This window comes from Daphnia pulicaria, chromosome 8 (assembly GCF_021234035.1).
Source record: "Daphnia pulicaria isolate SC F1-1A chromosome 8, SC_F0-13Bv2, whole genome shotgun sequence".
Classification (NCBI taxonomy): Eukaryota; Metazoa; Arthropoda; class Branchiopoda; order Diplostraca; family Daphniidae; genus Daphnia; species Daphnia pulicaria.
In genome coordinates this window covers 13,577,756-13,599,079 of record NC_060920.1, presented here as the reverse complement: position 1 = coordinate 13,599,079, position 21,324 = coordinate 13,577,756, and the positions used below count along the sequence as shown (strand labels likewise).

The 21,324-nt window shown below is 44.6% G+C and overlaps 2 protein-coding genes and 1 pseudogene across 3 annotated transcripts in view; 1 reads left to right on the top strand and 2 right to left on the bottom strand.

The window, feature by feature from the left end:
• LOC124311960 overlaps positions 1-21,324 on the bottom strand; it is a 283,467-nt pseudogene that overhangs the window by 73,072 nt on the left and 189,071 nt on the right.
• Positions 297-2,429, bottom strand: LOC124311986 (protein ALP1-like). Its single transcript, XM_046776371.1, has 5 exons — positions 2,008-2,429; positions 1,573-1,938; positions 1,095-1,507; positions 903-1,023; positions 297-827 (listed from the first exon to the last, which is right to left on the bottom strand). Exons 1-5 carry the CDS (start codon positions 2,310-2,312, stop codon positions 512-514), a joined length of 1,521 nt encoding a protein of 506 aa, XP_046632327.1. The 5' UTR covers positions 2,313-2,429; the 3' UTR covers positions 297-511.
• Positions 5,759-21,324, top strand: part of LOC124311979 — a 29,400-nt gene continuing 13,834 nt past the window's right edge. Inside the window, exons 1-2 of one of the 2 annotated variants that reach the window (XM_046776354.1) lie at positions 5,759-5,965; positions 6,030-6,471. In XM_046776354.1, coding sequence (XP_046632310.1) covers positions 6,408-6,471 — 64 coding nt within the window. In that variant the 5' untranslated portion in view covers positions 5,759-5,965; positions 6,030-6,407. Of the gene's footprint in view, positions 5,966-6,029; positions 6,472-16,515; positions 16,887-21,324 lie in introns of those variants that run through there. The other variant, XM_046776355.1, reaches the window with a different exon arrangement.

Sequence of the window (21,324 nt, the reverse complement as noted above, 5' to 3'; positions counted from 1 at the left end):
GAAAGACAGAAGTGTACCGTGTGACGTCGTTTGAAGGAGGGAAAGATTTAAAAAAGTGAACAAAATTTTGAAAGAAAAAAGACAAAAAAACTAAAATAAAGGCCAGATCCTCCCCCACCACCCCCCTCCCTTATTCAATTCTAACCTGTTTTGAGAAAAAAATCAAGGAAAAAATTTTGTTTTTTCTGCGCGCGCTAAAAAACTGTTGATGTCATTTATGTACGGACGATACGAATGATTACAACATAAAAAAGGCGAAAATAAACCCGTTTGTAAAAAAAAAGATAAATTTCAAATTCATTTGGCCATCGAAGTAAATTATTTCATTTTCTGAAAATTTACACACACACACACACACACGCACGCACATAAACAACGGCAAACAAGTCACGTCTCCATTTTAAATTAAAAAAGAACTTTTTTCTTCACCAACAGAAATCGATTGCAGATTCTTCTTTCACCTCAAATTCTTCTTGTCGATTTTGAGCTGATTGAATTTTTAATAATAAAACTAGTACATGTCTGAATCGTCTTGCGAGAAGCTGTGCTCAGTCAGTGGCGAAGGGTAAGAATTCCGTCTGTTGTCCGGCCGATTGAGAGCCAATGGGGGTAAGGCCGTCGCCGCTTGACTGGCCGCCGCAGCGGCGGCACTGACAATCAAACGCTCAGACAGTCGGTCACGTTTGGCACCTGCTTCCGCCAGCATTTCTTCGTACTCTTCTTCATCTTCTTCGTCCTCGTCGTCGTCCTCGTCTCGGACGTGCATCGGCGCCGCTTTCGATTTCGGCTGCGGGTGGGCAGCGTCAAACGTCCGCACCGTTCCGTACCTGGTCGAGGGGGTTAATAAAAGAGAACAACACGTCAATTCCTATCCTTGCTCATTCAAAGAATAAACAACTGACCAGTGCTCGAAAAACATGTCGCCGGCTTCTTCGCACAGGTTATGCAAGACGCAGCAGACTTGAACGACTTTGGTAAAGTCCATGGCCAAATCGCAACCCTTGAGGAGCAAACCCCATCGACCTGCAAACCAAAGGAATTTGATTAATGAAACGAGTTAATGAAAGAGTCAGTGAGAACGTGTGAGAGCGAACCTTTGAGACGTTCGAAACTCGTTTCCACACATTTGTGGGCGTTTTTCAGGTGTTGGTTGAGCGTCTTGTACGACTCACGATCGCAGACTTCATCCATGCGGTAGGGCGTCAGGAGCCAATTCTGGAGGGGGAAGGTGTGGTCGGCCAGGAAATGCAGATCCTCGTCGGCTGGGAAGAGTTTGCCTTTTTGGGCGGTTTTGTACAGTTGCGAGGCCTTGAGTACCGCCGTATTGTCCGTGCTGCCCGGCTGGCCGATGCAAACGTAGCCAAGTTTGTTGTTGTAACCGGCCACACCCAGCAGGACGATGGAATTCCAACCAGACGAATTTGTGTAACCTGCACCGCAATTACGTGGGGTGGCCACTGGTAAGTGAGTGGCTCCCACCACACCGATCGTGTCCGGGAACAAATATCTACCAAAACGGAAAATTAATTAAACGTGAATCAATTATAAAATAATACGTGATGGAAAACGCACCTGAGTTCAAATTTGTCGGCTTCTTCTCGGAAACCAGGGCCAGAGGGCAACTGGACGACTTTACCAAACAGGATATCTACAACAGCATTGCAAAACTGTTTGAATATTATGGCAACTGAGCTTTTGCTGATTCCAAATGTGTGTGCAATGACGCTGTAGTCATTCTTGTATTCATTTTTGGATGCCAGCAAGGCCAGGGCAACCCCCACTCGCTTCTCCAGAGGCACGTGGGCTCTCAGGTTGGCATCTCGTTTGGACAGTGTGGGTCTCAGAGCGTTGCAGAGGTAGTTGAAGGTTCTTTTACTGACGTGGAACTCTTTCTGAAACTGGGCCTCTGAAAATCGTGGAACCTCTCTCTCCCAGAACCTGCGAAGAATCACACAAGGATGAGTGACTGGTGAATCGTAATAAAAAGAAGAAAGGTAAGTTGCTTACTTGTTGCCCACCGTTGGCGGTTTGACTATTCTGGGTATTGGTAACGGGATTGGCAGTGGAGGTGGTGCAGCCAGCAAACGTTGAGATTTGTCTTCTCTAAGCTGCATGAGTCTCATGAGGAGCAGCATCCGAGATCGTCGTAGACGTCTGGCACGTCGGTCGATCTCGCGGGTCGACGCCACATACGAGTTGAGTGTGACGAGAAAGGCTGAAGAGACTTGAATCAATTGCATGACCATTTCCGGGGGCATGGTGCTGGCCAACTCTTCCGGTAAGGAAGGTGGCGATTCATCGCTAATTTTCATTTGTGATCTTTTTCCAATGTGTTTGTTGCTATTCCAACACTTGAATGCCCAAACAACTTCCAACAAAAGATGAACAAAAAAACGCTTCAATTGACAGCACCCAAACGGCCAATGCCTCGAGTTGAAGAAGTGGCTCTACTCGCTTTTTATTCATACCCCCGCCAGTCGTCTGTGGTGCGCATGGCTTTTTCCGTTCTTCTTCTTCTTAATATTCTATGCACTTTTATTGATTGTTAGCGGTTTGGTCGATGATTATTAGCCAATTCCAGTTGTTAATATAATGAGCTCGGATTTTGATGGATGGCTCCCAATTTCTTCGACCTTGGAATTTCGGGTTTGTGTATCGGCGAGAGAATTTCCGAGTATTTCGGAGCGTGTTGAAACAAGCCCAGCGAGTCTCATTGCCCTGTGGTTTAATAACTACTGAAATAACTTTTTGGCGTTTCCCGTGTTGAGACTGTTTGCGACCAGCAGTTGGGGAAAAGCCAATCTACTTTTTGATCCATCCATCCATCCATCAGTCTCACGTGTCGTTGCAAGAATACGTTGCGCCTTTTAAATATTCTTTCATCTTACCCCAATATTTCGCTGCTGCTGCTGCTGCTTCTGTACGACTAATTACGACTGGGTGGTCCTCACCCCGGCAGCATTCATTTAGATTGTTTGATCCATTATTATTATTTGGGTTGTTTTTTTTTTTCTTTTTCATCTTGGTACAGTCGACGTCGTTCGTCATCATTAAAAAACGAAATGCACGTCATTTGGCTTTCATCATCCTGAATGGAAGTTTTAAAAATTTGTTTCAAATGGTTCATTCATCTCATGTTTTTGCCAATCCATTAGATCCGCTACGGGGGCGACGACGGCAGTGACCACGGAAGTAGCGGTTTCTCCACTCTTGTCGTTTTTTAAATAGATTCACAAAAAATTTTTAAAATTATTTTAAGAGAGCCGCGTCGTGTAACTGAACTCGTGGGGGCAGCTGTTGTCGCTCTCGAGTTTCTGCGACGTCGACATGTTTTATTTGAAAATTTTAGTTTTTTTTTTAAATTTATTTCCCTCCCGAAATGACGCACATTTGCTCACGAAACGGGTGGCAATGAGCTGCGCCAACACGAATGAGTTTGGAGCCATCTCATAAAATATTGGTGAGACTGTATTTATGCGTGGCGGCGTGAGTGGCGTGAGCCAACCAAGTTTCGGTCTGTTTCGACTCACGTGCGCTCCTGCTGCTGCCTGCCGCCGAAATCCAATCCATAATTATTTACAGCTCCCGCGGACAGGCCGGCCGGCATGTCACGATCGAATTGGCTCAGATGAACAAACATCACACAACAACTCGACGCACAGTGTAATGATTCGTGATGCGATTCCACGATTCCCGCATTCGAATCAGAGAAAAACATTTCAGAAAATCGGGTCAAATGTTGACGCGCCTCAGTCCCGGTCCCGCCGACCTTTTTGATCTTTTTTTTTTCTTCTTATTTTTCCGTGTGGCTTTTTGGATTGCCGATTTGAAAGTCTCGACGGGGTGGCGGGAGGAACATTCTCACGCTCTTTTGCCACTACTACAACTGCGAAATCAACTCTAAAAGTACTACAAAGAAATTTGAAAGAAATGTAAGAAAAGAATGGTGTGTGCGTTGGTAAAAATGGCAGACGTGTCGGCGCACACGCCTGTCGCTGTTTATTGCATCATAGGCTTCTCTTTTTCTCGTCGGCGGATATCTGCATTATTCATTTGGCTGTGCAGCAGAGGAAAAGAGAGAGAAAAAATGTTAATTGAAATCTTGGATGGCGCCCGCCGCTGGTGCTGAGGCGGACGTTAATGAAGCGTGCCGTGTGCTAACTAATAACTCGACGACGCGTCAACATCCCGCTTTTCATTTTATTCAAATGCCCGACGACGTCGTCGTCGAGTTGATGGATTTCCCAAATTGGAAATTCGGGCGACAGATTAGTACTAGTGCGCATGGTGGAATCAAACGCAGTGAACTTGATTGCACCTGCTCAACTTGCAAATGCGCTTGGCTTCGTCCGAGATATTTACGACCATGTTCGTTTTGCGGTCGGGAGATTATAGTTGACTGTGTGTATAGAGGAAATACAGGGGAGAGAAAAATTTATCTACTACCGGCCGCAAAAATGAAATAAAAAGCGGTCAAGTGGATTCCGACTCGTGTTGGTGGAAAAAGTTCCTTGCACTCGCACGTCGTCGTCTTATAACGTCATCCACATTATGTCGGAGCATGAGCGGTAGACGAATTCAATCAGACCTGACGAAATATGTGTAACAAGGTATATACTGTACAGGTTCATGTGCTGCACACATCCGGGTCGATGATGGCTGAACAAAAAAACATGTTGCAATATCCTTTTATTTTTCTGCTCCGGTACAACGTCCGAAATGGTCACACCCAGCAACTCCAATTCCTTTGGGGGGTCTCACACGGTGGTTTCCTTTGTTACATTTTATTTTCTAAGAATTTTTTAAGTTTAAAGTCAAAATAAGGTGTTTTCATCACGTAGATAGCGTGCGAACTTATCCGCAATGTGAATTTATTACAGGTAGAATAACCAGGTAATAATAATATTAAACTAATTTAGTTTCTCTTTCATTCCAATGTCGATTCCTGTTATGACGTTCTTTTCTACAAACATTTATCCGAGTCCGGTTTTCCTGTTAACGAAATAAAAAAACGTGACGACAACAAGAAGAGAATAAACACGACAGCATTTGACTTTCGCCTCGTCACTTTGCAGATAAAAGTCAAACACTTTCATTTCGTTCACTTTCAATCTTCATTTTTTAAAAAATCTTGTGTTGATTCCGGTTTATCTGCCAAACTTTATAAGTGAAAAATGGCAAAGGAATGAGACAACGACAACATTTTTAGTTGAAAACCGAAACTGACTTTCGCCGAGTGGTTGCCTTTTGACGTCACTTGAAGAATTGGACGTCTAGACCCCGTTGTCGATAAACTTAATGGATTGAAATGAATCGAATTCGGCGCCTTTGACGCCCGTCAGCACTTGACTTTCTTCGTTTGATTTTTCGGGTGAAATCCTGGCACGATGAATCGGTTCATTTGTAAAAAGCCAAATTCTTATTTGGGCTTTCCCCTAATCGAATGACACAAATGAAGATGAAACAAAAAGTGTCGGGACAAATTGGCGTCGTTGTGGCACACAAAATGTTTTGGCTCCGTCATCACGAACCTCTTTTTTTAAAATTATAATTCCTAATAATTACGCCATAATAATCAGTTTTTCTTTTTTAAAAAATGGAGGCAACAACATTTGAGACTTGAACGGGCGACCACTCCTTTAGCTGCTTGTCCCTTAGAAAGTCATTTGATACAGCAGCTGCTTCCATGCACAAGAAAAAGTTCTTTTTTATTATTATTATTTAAATGGGAAATCTTAAACTTTCTAAAAAGGAAAATGTGAAAAAGAAAAGAAGAAGTGGAGTTGATAATCTGGAAATGTTGGCCAAGAGATGTTGATCACGTTCATCACGAACGACAAGTACAGCAGCGACGCCTCATTGACCCAAAGTTTCTCTCAAAATTCCGTTTCATTCATTTTCGTTTTTCATCTCGAAACCCATTGAACGTCGAAATAAACTGGCGATAACAAATAATTCGTTTCAAGTACTTGTATACAAAAATAACACACACACATTCTTTTTTAAAAATAAAAATGTCCATTTCATAGTGCACGCCATTGGCCCTGAGGGCAGACAGCTGGCAGCTACCGAGAGAGCGCGCGCTCGGCCATTTTGGGCAGGGACTCTCACCTACACCCACCACGGCCACCATAACCCATCTGGCAATCCAAGCGAACGGACGTGCCAACACATTCGGCCCTTCTGTTCTGTGTGTTTCTACGTTTGTTGTTTTTTTCAACATGAGAATTGGACGATAATAATTACAATTATTGCTGGGCACTCGAGTTGACTAATATGAAGGACCTCTGTGATGATTGTTGTTGCCTTACCATGTGCTAAAGTGAAAGTGTTGGAAGAAGAACTGCTGGTACAATTGTTAATAAATAATCCACGAGACGGTGAAGAATTTCGACGACTGCCCGGGGATGGAATCGATGCAGCCGCGTGGTGGTCATCTCGACGTCGGCGCCTCGTGGGACGACTTTTACGGTAAAAATTTATTACCATCGTCTATTTTATTCTGGGGTTGGAAAGGCTTAGCTTTTTTTTTACTTTTTATCATGTCGTTTTCTGCCGGGATCTTGTTATCACCACCCATCAAGGCCAGCAGATTCATTGGCATATAGACTTGGTTGCTATTTTGTATTCCTGTGTGCTGGGTTGGGAGAGAGAAAGCCGAAAAATTTTGGGAAAAAAGAAATAAAAATTTGGTTTGGGTAGAAAAATGCCTGTGGCGGTTTCTATGGCGCGAACGAAATAACTTTTTCTTCTTCTTTTTTTTCGTGCTACCGGAAGTAAGAAAAAAAACCCCTCTCTCTCCCCGCGTGTAAAAAAAAGCAAACAAAAAATATGTTCTTCCTGTTTTTATTTGGGTAAACTCTCACACGCTCTCGTTGGGCGAAAAAATATCGTGAAACACGTGTGTGTGTCGGCCATTTCTGCTAGGGGGCTCCCTAAGGTTGATTGACCTTGAATGTTATGGGTGACAATGGCTCCATTATTATATTTTGTCGGGGTGAAATATTGAACCGATCCAATGACTTTTTCTACCCCGGCCCCACTTGTACAAACACACAACGAGGTCGTGTTACAACGGCCGCCGAAAGACGAAAACCAGTGGCCATTTTTGTGTGTATTTGTTTGTCCGCCATGGCCTCTCGATGGCTCTTTAATGATTCTAAACAATCTGTTAAAAGCTCTCACGGATCAATGAACTTTTTACAAGTTGAGACATTGATTGTCGTGAAATGTAGGACACGACGAATTGGTTTCCATCCATCCAAATAGGTCGCCATTAAAAAGTATTGGAAAACCATTTTCACTTTATCTGGAAATTCCACCGGAAAAATAGAGACACATCTGCCTAGCTCTTGTTGTTTTTGGGTGTTCCCTTTTACATTTTTAATAGTCAATTGATTCCAGAACCGAAAGATGTCGTTCCCATTTTCTCCATTTTTATTGCCTCCAATCATTCGGCCTCGGCCTTGAATCGACCACCACTCAATCCACCACTGGAACGAATATGATTGAGGTCGTTTGGGTTTGACGAATAAATTTATTTTATTTCGGTATTTTTGGGGGTAAAGTGAAAAGCTAGTCAGAAATTCCTCGTTTCTTTCCGGGGCATCCATCAAAAAGTAAAAGAAGAAGTTTGTTTTTGGCTGCGTATATCGACAGAGAAAGAAAAGAAGAAAATACTTGACTTGTATTTTTTTGACAGATTGAGTCATCTCTATCCATCTCGTTTTTTTTTCTTTTATTCTCCCCCCTGGACAATTTGAAATTCAATGGCTACTCGGTTAGTTGTTGGATGGGGAAGGATAGATCTTTTTTCCCTATTGATTCCATCCTGTGATACGACCATTTTCCACATTGGGGGTTGGAAAAAAATATCTCTGGCAATGCGACAACATCACGTTTATTCCATTTTCTTCCTTGTGTGCACCACATTTTTGCGGCTAGAACTTGTCGCTCTCCCTAGTGCAGTTGGGGGAGGGGGTTACTTTAGACAATTGCATGTTGGATTATTATTACACACGTTTTCGATGGGGCTTTCTCTGTCCATCCATCATCAGCAGGCACGCAACTATTTCGTCCCCCATCTGTTTACTCCTCGCCTGATGAGCCACGTGACCTACATTGAACTTGTCGGGTTGGGCCAACCCAATTGCGTTTGTTTATTAGATAGGTCTACAGCACATCATCAGTTTATTGACTAGGACCAAGTTTGGTTGGTTCACTTGGTTGGGCAAGTCAATCAGTTGCCGACACAGTAGGTAAAGGGTGGGGATGGAAAATAAAGAAGAAGTTGATTGGGTCGGATTTTTGTTGGGTTCTCCCCTTCCTTCATCTCTCTGTGCTCATTGTATGGACCGATGACTTGTTATTGGGACTCTCTGCCCGTCCAATGTTCCACGCTGTGCTGGTACTGGTGGAGGGGTTTGGTTCTGCTGGCCATGTGTTCCGGTTCAACAAGAAAACGGATGGAACGTGCTTATACTTTTTGGCTTTGCTGCCTTTTCCTGTGTGTGTGTTGTCGGGGGGTAGTATTTTACCCCCTGGTTCTTATAACTGCGATAGATATCCCCAAAAGGGTCTTGTTTTTTTCCTTCTTTCTTCTTTCCTAATCTTTTCTCATTCTTTGTAACCCTCCCCGACTGCTGGCTGGCTGGGCAGGCTGGGCTGGCCCATTTCATGCCCGCGTGTGTCTTGTCCTATACCAAGCGCACACCAAGGGTGACGCGCGTTGCTGGCGCTCGGCGTGTCCAAAGTGATGGATGTTGTAGTCGATGCCAACGCGACAGTTGCTGTGCGACCCCCCCATTTCTCCAGCTCCAGTCCTTGTGGCCACAGGATGAAATAATAAATATCCCCAGTCTGAGGTGCACTGCCAACTCGTGTAATTGATGCGCTTTTGATTCCACATAACACTTGAAGTGTGTTCACACCTAATGGATTGTGATCCCAAAGGTTTTTTCCAGGCCCCGCTAATGACACAACATCCGTTTCTCAAACTTTTGACAAGTCACAGAACTCTCGGCCTCTTGTTGTTGTTGTTGTAGAAGGATCAACCGCATTCCGCATCCGTTCAAAGCCCCCCAAGAGTCTTAGTCGAGAGAAGATGATGGAGCAGCTGTTTTTCTTCCAACACTTTTCAGGATTCTTGCCGTTGTTGTGAATGAATCAGCACAACTTCTCAGGTTTCCTCACATTCCATTCTGTCCTTATTGACTGATAATTGATTTCCAACAACAACTAAAAAAAGAAGTTGGGGCCGATGTTTTGTCTCTGCTCAAAAGGCTCGCCGCCAGGCGACAACCAACATCACGCACATCATTGATGATGTGAACTCGCGTAAAAACACATTCCTCTTTTTTCACCCTCCCCCAGTCTGGCCGTAAAATGCTGCGCGTCTTGTACAAACACTGGGCAACCGATTACCGATTCGTTAGTCGGTGGAGAAAGAAAAAAGAATTTGATTATTAGTTTTCCTGTGGTGTGTAGAAGCCCATTTCATTCTATAATTCATGGGGAGATGGATGATTTAGTAAATGGTTAGGGCTCATCTCCTATGGATATTTTTTGGATATTTTTTCGAGGCCTTCATCCAATTCGAAAAATGGATGTGAAGGTTGGAAGAAGGGCGGGGTACGCTAAGAAAGAAGAAAAAACGCCCCTATAGACTTCTACCCCCTTGTAACACAAGATGCTGATTGGAAATGTTATATCCACCTTTTTTCTTATTTCTTTCTTTCTTCTTTCCCTGGGCATCTCTTCAATCACTCGGCATTGCATCCCCTGTTGGGCTGGCTAGGGTCGTGATGGCCCCAGCCGAGCCGAGTAAAGGGGAAATAAATCAAAACGATAACTATTTAAAAGACATCAGATATTTATATAAACGTGTGTATGCACAGTGGGGACAAAAGAGGCAGCAAATAACATTTCATGCTCGAGGAAGGAGAAGGAAAAAAAAGTGGAACGAACCCGCGTGACATCCAAAGTTAATCGTGCCTATCCTCTCTCTCCCCCTGTGCTTTTTTTTTTTAAAATCCAGCCCTTACATTTTGGGAAGGGATTATTTTTTGTTCGTCCGTTGTTGAGTTAACGCTCGGAATCATCTTTTGTCTCGGCCCTTTCTGACAGCGGCCCAAAAGAGCGAATCGAATTGTCGTGATGACGTTCACGTCGCCGTTTAAACTCGTCGGGAAAAAAACAAATGGCCAAATGTGGGTGATCCTGGATCAAACGGAAGGCTCACCGAGCGCCAGTTGATCTTGCCCGTCAGTCTGATTTGTCGGAATGAATCCAGTCGTGCGTTTCTTTTATTCATTTTCCTCTTTCCCGCCGAGTTTTTATTTCTTTTTCATTTAAATAAATAATAAAAATAAAAATATCGGGGGGACCCTGGAGCCCTAGCAACTGATCAATCCAGACAGGCATTAAGATATGCAAGAGAATCTTGTATAATTCTTCTTCCAACTTGTTGTTGTTTATCTTTTTTTCTTGGTGTAGGCACAAGAGCAAAGCAAAAAAGAGAAAACACCTCGAGAAATTAAAGAAGAATTTTCTTTTTTTTCGTGACCTTGTGTTAACTTTCGATTCACATGTTCACGTACGGTGTGAATCGCTCTCTAGTGTACCACTCGGATAATTATACGACAGTCGAGAGAATTGCCTGCCCTCTTTTCTTTTTGGGTTTTTTAGAGTTCAGGTGAGAGGGAGAGTTTGTGTTGTCGTTGTAGTTTCTCAAACGTCTAATGTTGTTGGGGCCTTCTCCCTCCAGGCGAATCGTATTCTGCATTGGCTGGGGTATTTTTTACAGCTGCCGACCTGATTCAAAGTCCTTTGAAATGATGATGAATCGACTTTGACTCGGAGTCAGGTTGCTGCTGTCAAGTCGTCGATATAATTTGCCCATCACCTCCTCCTCCTCCTTCACCTTATCTTGATGCAAATCCAATCGCTGGAAATTGAGTTTCACTTTTTTCTTTTCTCAATGCCGTTTGGATAAATTGCAGTGTGTGTCAAAACCTTGTCTCTGGCGATTTGAACCGAGGCACTACACTCTGTCACTGGGCTGGTAATAGGCAGGACGGTTCGGGGCAGGTAAACGATCAGCTTTCAGATTTTTGGGTAAAAAAGAAAAGAAACTTTGAGCTGCAATTACACGGGTCGGCTGGTCCGCCCTCTTGATTCTCTTTTATTTCTCGGACTGTTAACAAGTGAAGAAGATAGGGGGAGAGAGAATGTAGGCTACAAGTACCGTTTGGGTTACACCAACAACTACTGATGACCTCTTTTTCTTTCTCTAGTTGGCTGTTATTGTACCTGTAAAAATGTTGGAAAAAAAGGTCTCTTAAACGAGCGCGTGTGTGTTGTAATTGTTGACTTTGTTTTGACCCCCTCTGGCGGGTCTTTTTGAATGAAACCATTTTCCCGCCGACAGGTAAAAAAAACTGAAACTAAAGGAGATAACCTTTGATGGCCTCTGACGGCCCAGCCCAGCCCTGGTCGAGAAACAAAAAGAAAGATGATAAAGATCAATGAAAGCCGAGGGCAAATTGCTGTGTTGGCCCGACTCTCACCAGCTGCGTTGAATCAATAGTAATACCGTCCAAGAGTTTGTTGCTTAAAAACGAGCTGTCGTCGTTCAGGTCTCGAAATGAACAAGACGTCGAGTCGTTTATTTTTTTCGAGTCATTGAGGCCGGATCGAATGACATGATCTTCCCCCCGTGATGACCTTTTGTCTTGCGACCTTAAAGTAAAAGCCCAGAGCGACAGATGTGTGCGCAAAAAATGGTAAAATTGCTCTTGCGGTTGTGTCTTTTTTTGATGTCCTCCTTGTGTTGTTGTTGCTTGGCCCCCTGTTATTTGGCAGCGCCTGCATGACGTCGGCCCTCATTTTCGAATTGTCGGTTAGTGGTGAACTGAATATGAACTGCCGCCGAACACTGATGCGCGAGGAGCAGCTCACATTTTGTTGTTTTGTCGAGAGATTTTGTGAGAAAGCAGACGGAGGAGCCATCCGATCTGCCGTTACACACCGCACAGGGCAACCGGGCCAGCCCAGCCCAGAGGATCGCGTGTCTGGGAAAAAAGCCGAGGGAAGAAGTAAAAAACCTGGGCAGCCTGGCAGAGAGAGAAGTTGTGTGTTCTCCTATTATAACCGCAACCAATCATTGTCTTTCTCTCATCTCTTTTCTATTCGGGGGGAGATGCGCTGGGGTTTCACACGCTCGACCAACAACAAAACAACAACAGCCTCCGCCGTTTATACAGCAGACAACTCGCCGTGTGCAGCTAGAGCCAAAAGCCCCAAACCAATCGCTCGATGATTAACACACACTACACAAAACTGGTTCAACACAATCCTCCTAAAGGGAATTTTGGATAAAAAAGCAACGACTCCCCCCCCCCCTTCGAGTCCTTGTCTTCATTTTCTTTTTCTCTTAAAAACAAAAAGGATCTTTTTTGTTTTCTGATTTTTAATTTCTTCTCTCAACTTTTTGGGTGGGGAGGGCGTCCCTGTCTTGTTTCTGATGGACGGCCCTCTCGCTTCGTTCCTTTGGCACTAACGAAACGTGCCGCCAAATCTTTTTTAGATGGTGGGGGGGTACTGCTGTTTATTCGCACACAATTGATCGTCCGTGACACGATCACGTCCTGAAGCAGCTCCTTTCACGGGTCTCTGAGTTTGTGGACTTGTTTGCATTTTCCTCCCGTCTTGTTGCCATTCTCTTTCTGACTTTGACGTGACCTTTTTTATTTTTATTTTTAAATTAAAAAAAAAAAGCGTTTGGGTAATTTTTTGAAAAATGAATTTCCCCAAAAAATGTGAGGCCCCGTAAAAATGTCTAGGGGGACGGAAATATTTTCACCCTGAAACATAATAGGCCTATTTATACGTCGTGCCTCTCCCAAGTCTTATGGCAGCCCACCCGCTTGCCCCGGTCAGGACATTTTCTCCTCCCCCTCTCCCTCGTCGTTCGTGCTGGAAATTTTTCAGGTTTCCTCTCGAGTTGTTTATAGTTATTTATTTTTTTACCCTTTTTCGTTTGATTTCGTGTGAAATAGAGACCTAATAAGGGAAATAAAAAGAATAACAGCCTATATGCACTCGATTGGAATGATGATATCTTTCTTCCGAGCCGGAAGTTGCGATCCAAAATGCACACGTCGAAAAAGAGAAGGGGTGGTCTAGGAAATAATAAACTTGTCGGTCTTCTTAGCTTCTTTTTCTTGATTCTCCCTTGTGTTTGTTTTCTTTGACAAGTCTATAACAGTAGACAACGACACGTACAAATATATTGTAGTGTATATGTACCCTTGGTGGATTGGGGCAGAGGACGACCGGTTTGACAGAACGAATAGAAAAGGGACCCACCACATACCCGTGGCCTGTCTGTTATTCCCTCGGAATTATTGGGGCCCTGTTATATTGCCCGGCATTTTTATTTTATTTTTTTCGCTTTTCCACCTTTTTTTCTCTCGATCCAGGCGACAAAGAAGAAGATTTTTTTTTCTCTTCGCACAACAGGAAAAGAAGCGGAGGAATTCCGCCCGCGCCCTTTTAAATTTTAAAATAAAAACATACCGTAAACTACTCCGCATCGGACGAGAAAGAAGTTAAGGAAATTCCACAAAAACCCCAAAAGAAGAAATTCCTCTTCTTCTTCTTCTTCTTTTCTTATTTTTATGAGGAAAGGGGTTGTAAATAGCCGCGGTGTTGGGGGCCGTCCTGTTGTGGAGAGTGGCGGGTGCACCAAGATTCTCTCCATAAAAATGGCGCACATCCCCGCCGAGAAATTTTGTTTTTTCCTACTCGCACGCAAATCGCTGAGAAAATAAAAAAAAGAAGAAACGGGGGCCGCCCCAATCCCCCCCAAAATTACGTTTCATTGGCCGTTATGTCATGACAACGAGTTTGCGTTGCTGTACATTTTTATTTTATTTGCTCATTTGGCGACAATTTCACCAATGGAATTTCTCGGGAGCAACGGCCACTGATGAAGCGGATTTTGATGATCCGTTCATTTTTCATGTCGGTTGTTTCTGGTTGTTGCTGTTGTTGTTGTTGTTGGCCCCAAGGGAAAGGCAATTGAAAGTAACAAAGTGCATCGCATCAAATCACACGCGGCCGGGGGGGCCCCAAACTCCGCCGCCACACCAACAGCCGATCCAACCGATCCAACAGGAGGGCCTTAGCAGTTTAAATAAAAAACAGCTGGCGCCTCGAGAGTCATTTGTCACGTTGAAAACAAAAAAAACACCGATGATACACACACACCCTGGTCTCTCTCGAGTCTTGTAAACGTGCAGCAGCAAGAAACACATCCATCTATTTATAGGGGGAGAAAGGAAGGATGTTGGAAGAGAGAAAGATGTCAGGGTATATAGAGTTAAGAAATTATGTTTTAAGGCGGGCGTGTGCCGGCCCGGTTTTGGGTGGGAGAAAAATGGGTCGCCCACACACCGACAGACAAGAGACTCTCTCTGGTCGGCCGAACGATCTGTACAAGTCCGTCGTTAATTTTGTCGTGTTCCATTTCATCCGGAATCGATGCTTATCAATCCTGGGCCGCTATTCTTATTGTATTCTTTTGTATAGCGTCTGCCATCAGCCTCTTTTTCTTCTTCCTCCTCTGACCCCGTATCTATCAATCTGAGCTGGAGCACACGACTTGACAAAAGCGAAAGAAAAGATTCTTCCAGATCACCTCCCAACACAATAGATGTTTTCTTCTTCTTCTGGTCTGGTCGGACTCGCCAGTATTGGGCCATTTGCAGGAGACGGGGGGTATAGCAGCAGCTCTGCCTTATTATATACAGTGAGAGCGAGATGATGATATTCTATACCTTTTCTTTCCCCCCTCAGTGATGCCTTTGCCCCGAAATGTTTTGAATGCACCACGATAGATGCGTTATCTTGGCCCGCTCGAGCGTCTCATTCTTTTTTGAATCATTTCGGCCTATGAGTCGGTCGTGGCCAGCCGCTGTTACGACACATGAGGAACTTTTTTTCTTCTTCTTCTCTCTTTACCATAATGCCATTACGACGATAATCTATTATATTGTATCTTTTCTTCTTCTTCTTTTTCTTTTTGTTGTTGGAGCGGAGAAATGTCTTTTGGGGGAGAGAAAAGAAACCCAAGACCGACCGACCCCCTACAACACACGGGGTGATTTGGGTGGGAGAAGAAGATGAGGGACTTTGATTTCACTCGGTTGTTTTTTTTCCCTCCATGAAACGAAATTTTCTTTCCCTTCATGTTTTTTATATTTTCACAACTTTGAAATGAGATTCTTTTCATCACAAGGAGATGATTATCGCAGACTATCGAACAGATTCCCCGTAGCTGTCTGCATCTTGTGGCTGTGCGCTTCTCTTTTTATTTTAGATAAAAGTGTCCATCCAATATTTATAAATGGGAGAGAGAAAGAAGCGTGTGCCCTGGTGTATGTTGGGCCAGCTACAGGTCGGTCCAGCCAAGAGAGAGAGGTCCGGCCCGCCTGCTGGCCTTTTCTTTCCAAGGGTTTGCACTAAAAAAGAGAAAAATCTTGTGAGAGAGGAGAAAAGAGGTTTGTGTTGTTTTATTTATTTCGGTAAACCTCCGCGCGCACAAGTCAAAAAGGGAAAACATCCTTGTGCTGCTGCTGTTGTTGTTGTTATTGGTTGCATTCTTTCGCTTCTTGTGTTTTTTTCGAGCCGGGCAAAAACAACACTGAAATAATATTTTCAGCTTTTTTACGAGTTTCATCTTTTTCTCTCTCTGCTGCATGGCTCCTTTTTCGGACGAAAGGACATGAGCGGAGGTTTGCGTGCTGATTTGTCAACATGGCCGGCGACCACCACCGGTTAAGAAGAAAGAAAAGAAATAAAAAATAAAAAAATGGATTTGGGGATTTGATAAGAAGACAACAACAACAATGAAAAAACGCCGCCATTTTTCTTGAATAAAATCAAATAGACAAAGTTGATTGTATATAGAGAAAACGGGATTTCTTCTTCTCGGCGTGTCGTGTGGTCCGGCTCATTTCTGCCCAGTTTTTCTTCCTTTTTCTATTTTTTTTTTAAATAAAAATTCCCTTTGACGAAATGCCATCTGTGTGGTTGAGCTGTAGGCTCTGCTCCGGCTCAGCTCACAGGGAAAATAAAAAAGAGACGACGACCGATGACGACGACGAGCCCGGAACATTTTCCCAGGTTCTTTTTTCGAACCACTTTCTTCTTCTTTCTTTCTTTCTTCTCCCTCCTTCTCTCACGTTTCATCTGGCCATTCCTCTTTAACAGTTGCATTCATCCAGTCAGTTGCCTCTTTTTTCCTTTCGAATCGGCTGGTTCCCGACCGCGACCGTTCGCCACTACCCACAGACCCACAAGGGTGGCCAAAGGAGAAAAGAAGGAGACAGACAAAAAGGAAAAGAGAAGAGAGAGAAAAAAGAGACTTGAGGGACTGACAAGAGTATAGTGGTGGTACTGGTGGTGGAGGTGGAGAGAGGGGGGGAGGTCCGTCCAAACATTTTCCCGTCCAGGCAGCTCAGTCGACGTTGGCAGCTCCAGCCAACCACACGTTTCATTTCAGATAGATATATACAGACGACGACTATATACTACTACCTGCCATTTGCCCAGTTTTACTCGAGTGTCTGTGCCCCCGTGTGTGTGTGTGTGTGTCTGTGCCATCTCTTCTCTCTTTCTATTGAAATAAGAAAAAAAACGAGATTTCAATTTATTTTTCCCCATTCAAGTGAATTGACAAGGAGAAGAAAGTTTCGAGTGTTGGTCTTTTTGCTTTTGGCACCAGTTTCTGTTGTTTGTTTTCCGGCGTGGAGAACCGGCCAAGGGAAGAAGGAGATCTTCATTCTCCACATGGATCGGATTTGGATTGACAAGCGAAACTGGTACGTAGTAGTAGTCTAAAAGCAAAAAAGATTGGCGAGGTATTCCCCCATGTCGTAACGTCAACCGACGACTCTCGTAGCCGAGTGGCCGCATGCATCCCTTTCCAGGTGTGGTAGTGTCCGGTTTACTTGACTTGTTTCACGGCAAACGACATGACAAACGACCCTGGAATTGTTGTTTCTTTTCCATGGGAGATAAAAGAGTTGTTGTATCGTGAGCAGAGCATAGAAGGAGAGAGCCCAAACAACAAACAAGGAGTTGACGTTTAATTTCGCGCAGTCGGTTGCTGGCTCCTATAGCTCCTGTTTTTGTTGTTTTGTTTTGTTTGGGAAGACGAGAACGAATTTTGGCATGACCGGTTCCTTTTTTCTCATTTCTTTTGACGGTGGGGGGAAATATCTTTTCCCAATTGTGTTTCTTGTTTGCCTTTTGTTTCGCCCTTGGAAGACTTTGAATTGGGGTGGGTTCGATGCCGTGTGGCCCGATCGAGTTACATCACATGTGCACTGTGAGCAACAACCAAAGCGAAATTCATTTGAACGAGTGGCAGCAGCAGCAGCAGTGGAGAAAAGAAAGAAGAAAAAGAGAAAAGAAATGAGGGGCCCCTCTCGTTTGATGTATCGGATGTCGAGACTGAGACAACATGCACATTATCCCCTTTTTAAATTTATCCTCTGGGCTAAGCGGATTGGAACATTTCATCATCGAAATCGAAACTTGTACTCGTCGTCTTGTTACCTGGGCCCTGGTGGCCAGCTCCTGGCCTGCTGGCCAATATAGATTATAAGTCTGTGTGTACCTTGTACATTACCAAGCTAGTCCGTGGTATGTCCAAAGGAGATATACATACCGAGGGATACAATCCTGAAATATTTTTTATCTTATCTTTTTGTCTTGATTTTCACCCGGGACAAACATAACAATTCCCCCCTCTTGATAATATTCCATCGTCTTTTTTATTTTCTCGTCCAGGTAGTGTGCGTTTCTCTCTTTCTCTTTCCACATCCCAATCATCTTTTCTCGTTTCCCACTTGTTTCCGACGACGGACATTATCTGGGCAGCAGCAGAGTCCGTTGACTCTCTCTCTGCTCCACCGAATGGCTTTCGGTCGTGTGGTATCGCCAATGGATCCCGGCGGTGGTGGTGGTTTGTTTGTTGCCCTTGCGAGGAGAAGCAGCACCAACCGCCACCCCCGTTCCCCATGTTGTTGTCGGTTGTTGTCGGTTGTTGTGATGAGGTTTGGGCGAGCGGTGGTGGTGTGGTCAATCGATCAACTTCTCGCAATCCACGGCGCATCTTTGGCCGTTGACGGAAGATCAATCAAAAAAAGGCCCGTCTGACTGTTGCTGGAGAGATGTGGAAGCTGGGCCGTTTTGGGTTGCCCGTTGTTGCAATGACGCAACTACTGGGTTTCGATGTTTTCCTTTTCTTTGTTGCTGTTGTTGGACTCTTGATTTGACCCGTCACCATTTTTCTCTTTGCTCTTGTTGATTTTATATTGTTTGATTGTTTTTGGCTCTGCGGTGGCGAGTGGCGAGCGATTTTTAGGGTTCCGTCACACGTCGGCGACCGCCCACGAGATGTTGTTTCCTTTCCGTTGCCCTCCTGGCCGGCCAACAACATTTGACGGGGGTTGGGTGGGAAAGAGAAATAAAGGGAGAAGCCACTTTTGACACGGACATGTCATCACTTTGCTCAACATTTTGTGGGTTCCTCTCGCTAGCGAGTGAGAGAGAGGAAATCGGCGGGGGCATGTTGTTGTTGTTATTTGTGTCGAGCTGCAACGACCCACAAAAAAATGGACAGATTTTTGAGCCGTCCCTTTCATTCCTCGTTTCTATTCGACGAGGATAAAAAGAAAAGTCGAAAAGGGACTAGAAGAAGAAGACTAGAAAGAAGAGCAATGGGTGTCTATTTTTAATTTTGTGATCGGCCAGCCGACCGACCGACCACTTCCTCCTCTTCGGCTAAAGCGGCTGCTGTTGTTGCTGCTGCTGTTGCTGCGGATGAGCGCATCCGAGTCTAGTCGAGAGAGAGGGAAGCGGCGCTATATTCTTTTTTCTCTTTCTTTTTGCGCCCATTTTCTTTTTGCGGCTCTGTGGGTTCTGGCCTTGGATCCCTGGCCCTTCTTCTTCTTTTTAGGCCGCGCTTCTTCTTCATGGGGTTCGTGGGCCCTTTTTATTTTATTTTATTTTGTTTTTTTCTTGTTTGCCGGCAAAAGAAGCCAAAAAGCCAAAAAGGAGAAATGTCGAAACGGCAGTAGCAGCCGTTATATGGCGCGCGGTAGAACGATATCCACCCCCTCAAATAAAAGAAACGAAAAAAAAAAGTTAATGATCTTCTTCTTCTTCGACTTGGTTCCCGCTGCGTTGCCACCACCAAAACACTCGGAATGCCAACAGCAGAGGATCGGCTTTGATGTGAAACATCTCGTCGTCCTTGTCTGTTGCCCCGTTTTTTTTTTCGATTGGGTTGGACGTTTCCCCCACGTAAACGGACACAATGACTCGAAAATTCCCAATCAGTTTCCAGGTCTCCGTCAAGAGTTCACGGAACTTTGGGATGGAGAAGAAAAAGAAGAAAATTTTGAATGAGGAAAAAAGAGATGAAGAAGAAGAAGGGCGGCGCGGATGGATGGGCACAGGCCGTTGACTTTGGCTGATGATCCAGTCGCCTCAATATTTCTTCTTCTCGTCTTCCTTTTTTCTTTTCATCCCTTTGGCCTTTTTTCCTCTTTTTTGCTTCCGATCCAACTCGGGAAACTTGGTCGTCGTCGTCGTCTTTCGCTTGTTGTTGTTTTTCTTGAGGAGCGTCGCCGTCGCCAGAGTTGAGATGGCGTCGTCTATTTATGAGGCAAAGGCCCAAAAGGGAAAAAGAAGAAGAAAAAAGAAGGAAAAAAGGATAGGCCAACTCTCAGCCCCCGAGAGTTATTTCCAGCCGCACGGAGGAGAAAGAGTCGAGGAGACGAACGGACGGATGGACAGCCGGGCATCCGCCGGGCGCTCGACAGTGTCAGTGTATCAATTAAGGCTCATCTCGTCCACCTTAAAAGGGGATGCGTCCTGTCACCGTCCGTCCTGTGAGGCCCGTCAGACCCCACCACCCAAGGAAGAAGAAAAAAAGAGAAAAACGGCGGACGGGAAAATGTCTCGATGTAACCGTCGTCGTGTCACGTTTTTTTCTCTTTTTATTTCTCTTTTGTGTTGGCGAGTTAAGCCGCTCTCAAATGATTATCTCTCTCTCTCTCCTCTTATGGTATGTATAGTCGTCGTCGTGTCGGTTAACCGTCGAGTCTGACCGCGGGGCACCGGATTCGATCCGATTCATTCCCTTCCGGTTCTCTTTTTTATTTATTTTTTGATTCTTCTCAAGTCCGAGAGACTCACGAAAAAAGAATTTGGCTTCAATAAGAGTCTCTTTTCTCTTGTTGGTCGTCGTAAAAAAGGGAAATGCCGTGCGTATCTCTCCTGCAGCAGCAGCAGCAGCTGGGCAAACTGGGGATGGATTGTGGATTGTGATTTCCTTCTTGTTTGATTTGATTGGCTGAGACTTGTTGTCCTCGTTTTCGTCATGGGCCGAGGAGATTGAGGCGCTGATTTCTCGCCGAAAATAAAAAGAAAGGCGAAAAGAGTAGGACAGAGAAATCCCATCGACTCTCAACGGGTCTGCGGGGTCTGCGGGGCGGCGGCTGTGGTGGTGGTCCCGTCCTTGGCGTCGGCCAAATGAGACGACAACTCGACAAGAAAGAAAGAAAATGGTGAAACGGATTTTCGTTTGAAAGAGAGACACACGTCGTCCGTCCCCTTATCCGCTGGCCCCTTTTGATTTGAACGCAGATGCAGAGCCGTGATAGACACACGGACGGACCAAAAGAGGGGGCTGGGCGATTGGAAATGAATTGAAGTGACACCGTCGACTGACACGCATCCAGTCGGGCCCTTTATTTTCTTCTCTTCATAAAGGAAAAAGGGGGGGTTAAAAATGGGATAAGAAAAACCAACCAGCCACCTCGAAATGTTGATAACACGACCAGAAAATGTTTGTCCCCCCTCCCCATCTCTCTCTCTTCTCTCTCGTGTGATAAATCGAATATCAAGAAATCTGTGACGACGACGACAGTTTCAGGGTCGCCTATTCATTATTTATTGATTTCGTGCAAGTTTCTCGTTTTGTTTTTGTTTTTCCACGTGAAATTGACGGAAAGAGAAAGTGTGTGCAAGTGTGGCAGGGAGACCAACTTTGTGTTCGTTTGAATGACGCGCCATCCTCGTCGACTCTTCCTCGTTTCATATTTTTTTTTTCTTTTGAACGTGACGGGTTCCCCCCTGACCGTCGCCGCGTTCAGGGCCGAATCTTTTATTTATTTACTTTTTTCCAACGAAATCAAAGAGGAGAGAAAGAATGATGACGCAGCCTCCTCCTCGCCAGCAGTCGCC

Bases quoted from the DNA above. Each gene is read 5' to 3' on its own strand.
- LOC124311986 (XM_046776371.1), bottom strand. From the start codon at position 2,312: ATGAAAATTAGCGATGAATCGCCACCTTCCTTACCGGAAGAGTTGGCC. The intron at 1,939-2,007 runs GTAAGCAACTTA...GATTCTTCGCAG, and splicing joins CCGCCAACGGTGGGCAACAA to GTTCTGGGAGAGAGAGGTTC. The intron at 1,024-1,094 runs GTTCGCTCTCAC...TTTGGTTTGCAG, and splicing joins GAGTTTCGAACGTCTCAAAG to GTCGATGGGGTTTGCTCCTC.